The 11,014-nt window shown below is 37.0% G+C and overlaps 1 protein-coding gene across 1 annotated transcript; it reads left to right on the top strand.

The window, feature by feature from the left end:
- The first annotated feature begins 518 nt into the window (after positions 1-518).
- LOC117984515 (flagellar attachment zone protein 1-like) lies at positions 519-10,524 on the top strand. The gene is made up of 14 exons (XM_069500254.1): positions 519-644; positions 875-1,726; positions 1,966-1,994; positions 2,554-2,722; positions 3,031-3,168; positions 3,636-3,853; positions 4,377-4,483; positions 5,266-5,378; positions 6,380-6,476; positions 6,922-7,034; positions 8,767-8,910; positions 9,287-9,477; positions 9,865-9,997; positions 10,453-10,524. The coding sequence occupies exons 1-14, from the start codon at positions 519-521 to the stop codon at positions 10,522-10,524; spliced, it is 2,502 nt and encodes an 833-aa protein (XP_069356355.1).
- The last annotated feature ends 490 nt before the right edge of the window (positions 10,525-11,014 follow it).

Raw genomic sequence — 11,014 nt, 5'->3', positions numbered from 1 at the left:
ACAATAATGTACCTATACTGTCTAATATTTTTATCTTTAATTTCGCTTCGCACCGCGATGCTGCGTCAACCAATATCGGAAAATGGCGACATCCAAGGGCTCATACATCGTCCGTAGAATCTCATTATTAGAGTGGCGTAGTCGCTCCCAAGAGGAAGCTATTCTGAACGTATCATCGCGAAGAAGTCGGGCATTCTTGTCTCATCACTAATATTTTGTTCCCTCACTGCTGCTATCAATGCCTAAATGGCAATAATCAAGTTGCTTCAAAAACGGGTCAGCAATGGCAAGTCCATTGTACTAGTATTAGTAGAGGTCAGTGTGTTGTAGGTATTGTCAAAATCTAAATGTGACAGACAGAATGTTAACTATTTTTTAACCTGTGGTTGATGTCGTTGGTAATGTCTATTGAGTGTTATCAATTTAATTTTAATTATTTTAAAATTGTAAAGCATTTGAAGTTTCAACTAAGGATTTTTATATTTTTAATCGATAAAAAGTAAATAAGAAAAACGAAAATGTCCAAAGGACATGTAAAATCTAAGTTAAGGATACCAAAGGTCGTAGATGAACCCAGTATGAGTGACACAACATTACTGGTCACCATCGAGGACCTGATCAACAGGGCGATGGGACCACCAGAGGTGAGGGAACAATCAATACTAATAATCGCTACAACGCTTGAAGCAGTGGAGTAGACTACGGAGGATTGAAGGTTTGGCAAGTAGGCTGTTCTACAATATTTACAATAATTGATCACACGATTTGCGGTGAAGGAAATATCATGAGAAATTTTATACAACTTGGAATTAAATATTATGTTTGTGTAACTGACTTATCTGCTTTCAATTAATTTTATTGTAATATTCATCAGGCAAATGTAGTTGATTTCAAACTCGTGCGGTTGATCCTTGAGATTTTGGCAAGGCAACAGCGTATACTGCAACAAAAAATTGAAATAAGAATAACCGCACTTCAACAAGAAAAGACGAAGATAAAGACTGCTGTAGATGTTTCCTCGGAAAAATCTTTATCTAAAAGTCCACCTCAAGCTGAATCTTTTGATGTTGTTAGACATAAACGCAAGAGTTCACAAAAACAAAAGAAAAGAGACGTAGAAATAAAAGAAAAAGAAAGATTTGAAAAAGCAGAAACAATGGAAAAATTAGAAAAGGAAGAACTAAAAGAAATACAAGAGCAGGAAATGGCAGAGGAAAAAGAACAAATAGAAAAAAGAGTGCAAGATGAGTTTCAGAAAATGACACAGGTCGAACTAAAAATATTGCTAGACAGAGAACAGGAAGAAATAGATGAGTATGAAATGGCTGAAAAAATATCACAAGGTGAAGTTACTTCGGAAAATGAATCTCGAAAAGAAGGTTTAGAAAAGGAAGTAGGAGAAAAAGTTGAGAACGTGAAGCATAAACTTTCGCAAACAGAACGAGAAATAGTAGAAAAAGAACAAGTAGTTAAAAAAAGACACCATGAGAAAATTGAGGAAATATCACAAAAGGAAACAAAAGAAATACACAGGCAAGATGAAGATGAAAGAGTGTCGCTAAAAGAAAGCGAAATATTGAATATCGAAAAGATAACGGAGATAGAAGAACTGAGAAAGACTGAAAAAATACCCGAAAAAGAAGAAGAACAAATGAACCTGATAAAGCAATTTGACACAGAAGAAAAACGAGATCAAAAATATCAAAGAAAAGAACTTAATATTCCTGTGAGTGGCATATTTTTTCCATTTTAGGTGCAATAAGGTATAGTTAATTATTTTTTTATAAATTATTATGATTTACAGAAAGAAGAAAATATGGTCCTAAAGAAACTTTCAGATGCAAGTCGCATAGATATAACAGGTTCTTCCTTTGTTTAATTATATTAATTAGGTTAGGTATTCAATAATGGACATTTATCTTATCAGTTTTTCAAAAATTATTACAAAAAGTTTTTGTTTTTCAGAAAAACAAATTGATAATGAAAAAATTCTCGTGAGTGAGTGTTTTCATGTTACTCTCGTATTCAGATTATTTTAAAACATACACAATGTTTTCTATAAAATTTTAGTAGATTTAAAACCGTTTCAGTAAAATTTTTAAATAAAATAATAATAATAATATGTGTAATTTTCTATTTTTTTAGTTCAAAAAGGATCGTCTACTCGTTCTGGTAAGTGCCATCTTCAACATCAGTCTATCACGCTGCTTGAAAAATTGTCCTCTCTCAATGAAAGAAAATATTTTTATGTTGTTTTACTTTTCACTAAAACCGATGTATAAATCGTGTGTAAATGCGACAATCGCATTGAAGTTGCCGTTATTCCCTATTTTGAGAAAATGTAGTGATTTCACCTCACTTTTGATTGGCTGAAATTCTCTCATGCTATTGATTGATTTCACAAATGAAACAATGAGTGCTACAGATTCAGTCAGTTAAATTTTTGCACACATAGAATTATTGATACACAGATTTTTTTATCAGAACTTCTGTGGGTCTTCTATCTTCAAGTATTTCCTTTGAAAAAAAAATTTTAGAGACACGGTCTTCCAGTGCTATCGACTTCGTAGCTAAGTCACAATTTGCTTTACTGGAAGTGGCTGTTGAAGAGCTGAAGAGTATGGCACCTCCCAAGCCAATTCAATCGCTTGGAAATGAGAAGCTGATTAGTGATATGATGAAAGGCACAGTCTCCTTGCCCGAAGCAATGGAAACTCTCCAGGTTATAATGCCTTTTATAATTCTCAAACATACAAGTATAATTGTTCTTAACGCTGAAAATTTGTATAATCGTTTTGTGTTTTTAAGTAAATATAGCAGCTAACTAGACAAAAAAGCAAAAAAGGTTCACAATTACATCATTCAAAATATTTCAGATCAAGTTTTAATTATCTGGCATCGTGAGAACACTTCATACATTACATGAAACGGGTGTTGTTAATTAATTATTATCTAGAAAGATATAATTCGCGCATCTACCGGTAATAGGTACCTAATGGGTTATAAAGGTTCCCGACATAATTATTACAGGTCGAAAAGAAAATGAAGTCAGCAGAGCAATCTGTGACTAGGATTGTGGAAATACTAACGCAACTGGTAGCTGGTGGCGCGCTACCAGAAGACATTGCTGAACAAGTGGAAACTATAATACCACCTTCATTCGATGAGGTAAAAAGAGGTGATTTTAAAATCTATAACAGTTCTAGTGAACGGGTGAAACCGAGCCTTCTGTAAGAATTATATTATTAGGAAGTTTGTTCAGTGTCAACTTCGATATTTCATTTTCGCAGCTACTTCGTCCGCATGTTTATGTTTTTTTAGATTCCGTTAGAATTTTTTAAATCCTTTCTTAGTGTAGGTACCGCTACAGTACGCGACAGGTCGAGATGGAAATCGGGATATGAGGCGGGAGGACGCCCCAAACAGCCGCACGTCACCTGCGCTCTCCCGCATAGGGTGGTGCGGGGGCTCTCTGTTTGCCATCTCGAGCTGTCGCGTACTATAGATTGCGTACTCAAAGAATATCAAATCGAACCCACGACCTATGTTCAGCGGTTTGGAAACACACAATTATTTGACAATAATTTATTCCTACCTATAGTTAAAAGAATCTAGAATTGAAACATATTTTTCAGGCAATCCAATCTCAGCCACTAGTCGAGAAAAAATCAGTTGCCCTTGATGCTAAAGCCACCCAATCTCAAGCCACCCAATCTCTTACCCGTGGCCTGGACTCGCATCCTTCTATCACTGCTGAACCATCCGTGGCAACATCTATGGTTTCTAGGACTCCTACAGTTTCTAAGTTTTCTAGTATACTAAAAGTGCCTTGTGTCACGCATACGGACATGAGGTTAGTATTATTTGATAACACCATGATAACACCTCTTCATTCATACAATAACCTTGAAGCAACCAACTGCAATTACAAAATGTGCTCCATCATCACCAATCTCAAACCTTTATCGGCATGGGTCTCCTGTCAAAATGAGTAGGGCTTACACCATAGTCCAAAACGTAGGTCACTTTAAGATCACTTACTTAACGGTGAAGGAAAATATTCTGATGTAATTGGCATATTTGAGAGTTCTCCATAATGTTCTCAAATGTCATACACCTTTGAGAGCAGAGTTAGTCAATGGAGCCGATTCTCTTGTACACAATCTCTTGAACTAAACTAAATTAACAGGTCTAAATCTAATGCTATCCTTTTCCGCAAGCAACATTATGAAAGGCATAGCAATAGATTTAGACGTGTCATTTTAGTTTAGTTTAGAGATTGTCCACAACGGAATTAGCCACAAAGTCTACAATTGGTATATTTTTATCGTAAGACATTAGGATCCTAATAATATAGATATGAAACTTTATTTCAGAATGTATTTAAAAGACCTGAAGGATGATATTACAAAAATTTTTGACAGAATGATAGATAAAGTTACAGAAGCGACGGCAACCGCTACACACATCAACAAGGTTGTAGGTGAGGCATTCAAAGTTACAGTACGAGGCCGAAAGTAATGTACATCGACCTTTAGAACGAGATACCAAATTTGTAGAGCACTGTCTCTGTCATTGAGACGAACAAAACGTTACATAGGTATGAGTGACAGGGACAACGCTCTACAAAGCCGAAATGTCATTTTACAGGCTGATGTACCTACATTACTTTCAGCCGCGTACTTATCCAATCAAAGAGTTTTATAAAACCTGCAGATAGGTAAAGCTCATACATACATACATACGGTACTCTGTATTTGGTTTCTCTTCGATTGAAGACAAAGCATAATTATACTATGGGATATCTCAGATACATGGAGTTTTCCTGGTGTAGAAGTTGCTTCTAATCTTTCTTCCAACCAATATGTTCAAAGTCCACCGACTGATCGCATGATAAGTTCTAACAACAAACAAAAATACGTCGTGGCAAATGATGAACCTAAATCTCACAAAGTTTAAAAATTATTATATTTAATCCCCCTTTACTTTACCAATTTTGTGGGTTTACATTCATTGACACCAAAGAACGCGCGAGCGAGAACACTCGCATCACTGCGCATTAGAAATGGAATATTGAAATACCACTTTATAGAATAGTAATAAATTCACCAAATAAAAATTATTAAAATGTAGCAATAATGCTCCTCTCTAGTAAGAACTTGAAAATATCAAAATTAACTATAGTATTTTATGTAATATTATATTTATGCTTAGATAGATCCTTACATTGCAAGATTAACTGATGCACTTAATTTGTTGTTATAGCTGACAAACTGGACGTAGCTCAGAAACTGGACAGTCGTATATCAGCTCTGCATGTGCTACTGAAAGACTTTGCAAATCAGTTCAGTGGGTTTGACTCTGTACTGACGATTCGGGTAACATTTATTCATCATCATCATCATCACTAGCCTACCGATGAGTACAAGCTTTCTCTCTCATAGAAGAAAGAAAACTAGTAACGATTAACACTGCTAGAAAACAACTCTTATTTGTAAAATTCTTAGTAAACATTTAATTAATTGATTAATCCCAATAAATTTCGATTCATTTTGATCATCATCTTGGAATACACTTTCTGTAAGTGATTATAGAATTGTAAGTTTTATACTTTGTGAGAAAATCTAATCAAGTTCTAAGATAGCGGGTGGCCCGGTTTATTTGCTGTCCAGTGTAGCTCATGTACCTAGAGCCTGGTACTGGTAGTCTGCCACACCTTTTCAGTTATTATTTATTTTATATCTTATTAGAACGGCAGTGCCACTTACACTAACTAGATGATTAATAATAAAATTAAATACAAATAAAGGTACAAGAAAAAAGACATAAAATACAAAACGATAAAATATCAAAGGATTTTGAATATGTACGCTGAGAACATTGAATGACATATTCATGCAATGCTCTCAGCGTACTTCAGTAACTCCCGAACCAGTATTATAGACCCATCATTAAATGGGTCCCATTGAGCATTATTGTCCAAAAGCGCGTTGAACGATGCTAATGAATGGGGTATAGGTGAGATAGATCTAGCAACAGTGCGATGATGCGGGACCACGAAAAGTTTATTTTTTCGTGGACGAAGATTACTATTGGATTCAGGGACACGTATGCGTTATTACAACATAAATCCGGTAATGGCATTCCATCCCAGAATTCTCCCTAAGGCAGCCGTGTTCTACGCGATTCCTTCACATAAATTTTCATAGAAAAGTACCTAAAGAGTGTCAGACTAGACCAAACCAGGCGATGCCAGACCAGGTTTTGAATTCACAACCGCTTGGTCCATCCGTCAAATTATTATATCTTAATCCGATGTGGTACACTGAACTAGTCTTAATTAGTTGTACAAACTACACGAGTTGGTATATTTTTTCAGTTGCAAAATATTAAAGATCAAATAGCACAATCGCACCAAATTCTCAATAGTGGCATCGCCCAACTGGCAGACGCCAACAATAATGCTGAAGTTACAGGTAATAAACGTGTGATTGTCGTTACTTACCATCAAAAAGCATGACAATTATTTTTTCTGTTTTTTTATGATGTGGTACATCGATACGTTTAATTACTTGAAATCTTCCATTGTATACCAGGTGAGATCGTAATGATTGGCTTGTATAATAGAATAAAAAAACAAGACTACCATATTTATTTTTTCAAAAAATTTATAGCCAATGTCACTCGAGATGCTGTAAGGATTCTAACGATACATCTGAATCTGTTATGTCATTAATTAGAAGTTATGTTGAAACAAAGAAGCTCACATAGCTTACCTCACACTTTACTCACAAACACTCTTTTTTTGGGCAGTTGTGTAAACACGAAGATCTCCATAGTCACCTTAACATAATTATTATGCCGCAACTAGGATACACGCTAGGATAGTATTAATTAATGTATTGCTTTTATAAAATGTAGCCATAATGAATCTGTTGGAACACTCCGAAGAGATAGAAGCCGAACTAAGCAACATGCCCGATGAGATAAAGGGGCTGATGGTATCGCAGATAGAGCAAAGATCGCAAATGCGCGTTAGTATTTAAATATTTCATTCGTGAAATTCACCTACTCTAAAGAAAAGTATGAATCTAAATAATATCCCTACCTTAAACCGTCCAAAAACTATCATTCAAAAGCCAGGGTCCTGGTTCAAAAGCAAAAAGCAAAATGTTCAAAACCTGTTGGCAAACGGTAAATGGGTGAAATAGATGGTCAACCAACAAGTAAAATTTATCTCAATGCATTCCTCAAAAATATAATCCATACTCATATTATAAATGCAAAAGTATGTCTGTCTGTCTTTCTGCCTGTTTGTCTGGCTATCTGCTAGCCTTTTCACGGCCCATCGTTAATCGTTTTGACGAAATTTTGTACAGAGATAGCATGCATCCCGGGGAAGGACATAGGCTACTTTTTATCCCGGAAAATCAAAGAGTTCCCACGGCGTTTTTAAAATCTAAATCTGCGCGGACGCAGTCGCGAGCATCATCTATTTTGTAATCAATCAGATATAATACTTTACTGTTATACTAATATAGATCTTGATGGACTATATTAAGATGATACAAGAAGAAAAAGCAAATCGCGATGAAGTTCTGGAAGGACTAAAATACAAGGTAAAACAGAATTAATCTATGAACTCTTACATTAATAAATTAGTTGTAACCAATTGCGACGTTTTACTGTTGTCGTGGTCATTTCTATTTTATTTTAACCAAAAAGTTATTACTGCATATTTTTCGACATTTTCACGATAATTCAAAAACTATGATGCATAAATATAATCATAATTTTATATGATATTCAATTTGATAATGCAATCTAACTTTGAAAGTTGAAAATAGCAATATTTGTTCACATTTTAATTTTTTTCTTGTGATGTAACCAAAAATTCAGGGTTTTCAGATTTTCCCCCTCATGCCTGCTACAAGACCTACCTTCCTGCCAAATTTTATGATTGTAGGTCAACGGAAAGTACCCTATAGGTTTCTTGACAGACCGACAACAAAGTGATTCTATAAGGGTTCCTCTTTTCCTTTTAAGGTACGGAACCCTAAAAAGATCTAAATCCACGCTGGCATCAGCTAGTCCATAAATATCTTATTGAATGCTTGCAGGCTGACCTGTCGACACTGATTGGAAGGCTATCGTATGTGGACTTTGCAGCCGCTCGTGCAGACTTCGACTCCCGTCTTGACCATTGCCTTGAAATATTTAACCGAAATATTGCTTTGGGGGCGGTGAGATCAACGTTTTGCCAAAATTGCTAGGAGCAATTGCGACTGCTCAATCGGTCTCCTGTATAAAAATGGAGATTTAATTCGTCATGCAGTCGCAGCTTGGAGCAGTCAGCCATGACTGTTTAAGGAAAACTTTTTCTGTATATTACCAGACTAGCTTATGCCCGCAACTTCTTCCGCGTGGACTACACAGATTTCAAACCCCTATTTTACCCCCTTAAGGGTCGATTTTTAAAAATCCTTTCTTAGCGGATGGCTACGTCATAATAGCTATCTGCATGCCCAGTTCGATCGGCCCAGTGGTTTGAGCTGTGCGTTGATAGATCAGTCAGTCAGTCAGTCAGTCAGTCAGTCATATTTTTTTCCTGACTAGAGAACTTCAACAACGTGTTTTCCAGGCGGTTATACAAAACATGAAAAATACAAAAGAAAAGATTTGGCCGAGCTGCTGTCAGTCAGTCAGCTTTTCTTTTTCTATATGTATATAGATTTGACTAGAGAATTTCAACAACGTGTTTTCCAGGCGGTTATAAGAGACATGAAAAATAGAAAGGAAAAGATGGCACATTTGGCCGAGCTGCTGACAGCACGGGATTCTGTACAGCATCAATTACAGGTCCTGAACAATAAGATCAAAATCGTAACTGCCGTGCTTGGAGATCCTGAGGTAATGACTAATGAATATCCCCTTTCCCCTCCAACTAAACGTAAAGCTTGTGCTATAGTTGGGCCATTACGAACGTGCGAACGCAGTCATAAATCATTTTTATTGGACCTCTCGCTCGCACTTACAGGCCTTATGGAACTGTAACCCGACGCTCTGGTGTTGTGTGTAACTGCAACAAAAGGATTTGTCGATAGTCGATACCAGGTTAAAAAGCGTCCATACTTTTTACCTGCGTCTACTACCTAGCTGCGTCCGAACGGCATTCCTTTATCGATAACGACTTTTGCGGCATTCTTACAACCCTTGATCGTAATGATTTATGTCGCACATTCGTAATGGCCAACTATAGTGATGTACACTTGATCTCAATTCCCAGATTGCTCTGACCACGCGCAAATTAGCGGTTGATGCAACTTGTGGTAGTTGTCATGAGCCGGCACAGATGGACCCCGTAGACGCTACCAGTGGAGTTCCACCTCGACTACCACCTCTGCGACAGGCGCCTGTCGCGCCGTCAAAGGAGCCCTGCTTCTCTGAACTGGTCAGAGCTTGGTCACCAGAAACTCGGTCAGTAATTATAACTTCACTAGCCTATTCCTGCGATTTCGTCCGCGTGGACTACTCAAATTTCAAACACCTATTTTACAACCTTAGGGGTTGAATTTTCAAAAATCCTTTCTTAGCGGATTTGAATATTAGGTGCCATACGGCCACTGCGTTGCCGATCCGGTAGATGGCTTTGCAACACGCCACCCCTGCCCGCCTCGTCTCTTTGCTTCCATGTCCGTTGCGCGTGCAGTGCGAGCTGCACGATGACGTCGTAACGCATCGTGTGGCATGATACAGCAATTTCTGTGTAGAATGACGGAACGAAATCGTTCCGGCTCCGCATCGACAGCACAACGCATCGTGTGGCTTCACTCCTAATGGTTTTGTGTGGTCTATTGTTACCAGGCACGTTAGTTGTCGCCGCTGGTGTGGCGGCTCCCACACTGTGGTAGCAGACCCTACGAAGCGCTTCGAGCTGCACGTGCAAATGCAGGCGATACCCACCAAACAGTTCTTTGATTATGGAGACGACGGACGAGTACGTAGTTGACTTTTTTTTTGTCTCTAACCCAACGGTTTAGGGTGCGAACAGAAATTTCGTGAAAACGGTTTGTATTCCCACCCGTCGGAAAAATTTTGTACCCATAACAGCTATTTTGTGAATTTTCACGACCGCAACATTAGGTACAATACGGTATTTGACAACTAGTCAAATCAGTGACTTTTTATCAAACTTCAAAAGGCGCGCTTTAGTATGCGAGAAATACTGGAATGTGACGTTACATCGTGATGACGTACTTTTTTAGTTTAATCGATTATTTAAAATTGTTATTACACTTAAACCTAACAAAAGTCGTGGATTTTACTTATTTTGGAAGATCCTCTATTTAATAATCACTGAGAAATAATTTATTTTTGATATAGTAAAATACCCAATTACTCACGAGGTTTTGATAAACGAGGCTATCCGAGATATGTATCCTTGTATCATAGGCTATTAACTCAGTTCACGACAGTATTAGTGAACTTCTAACAAAACGTCGAGGCCTCGACGTCACTGGCTGACGTCAAATGTTAGTAGGTAGGTACATTTGAAACAGGTAGCCCCATTTTCTATGATTTTATGTCACCATGCCATATCGTCGATTCAGAATCAAACCGAGAGTTGCCTCACTCTAGTTCACTCTGCAACTAAGTTTGATTTGATAAAAAAGATTCCGGCGAATTGAAAACCTCCTCCTTTTTTGAAGTCGGTTAATAAAATACTTTTCATAACGTCGTTTTATTTTTTATTTTTATTTTATTTTTATTTTATTTAACCGGAAAACTTACAGCTAATATGAAAAAATGAATAGGTAAAAACAGAAGAAGATTAAAGCTAATGACAAGTTTTCACAGATAGAATACACATAAGAATAACAAAAAAACTCGACTGGGGGAGAGAAAATTCAGGGAAAAGTAATAAAATAAAATAAATAAATAAACGAGAAACGAGATCTGGCCAACGAATTATTTAACTGAGGTATGAGCGTTAAAGAATTCATTGGCCAGAGCT

The sequence above is a fragment of the Maniola hyperantus genome, chromosome 8 (assembly GCF_902806685.2).
Source record: "Maniola hyperantus chromosome 8, iAphHyp1.2, whole genome shotgun sequence".
NCBI classification, from domain to species: Eukaryota; Metazoa; Arthropoda; class Insecta; order Lepidoptera; family Nymphalidae; genus Maniola; species Maniola hyperantus.
The sequence above is the reverse complement of the archived record's forward strand: the minus strand, read 5'-3'. Positions and strand labels throughout refer to the sequence as shown.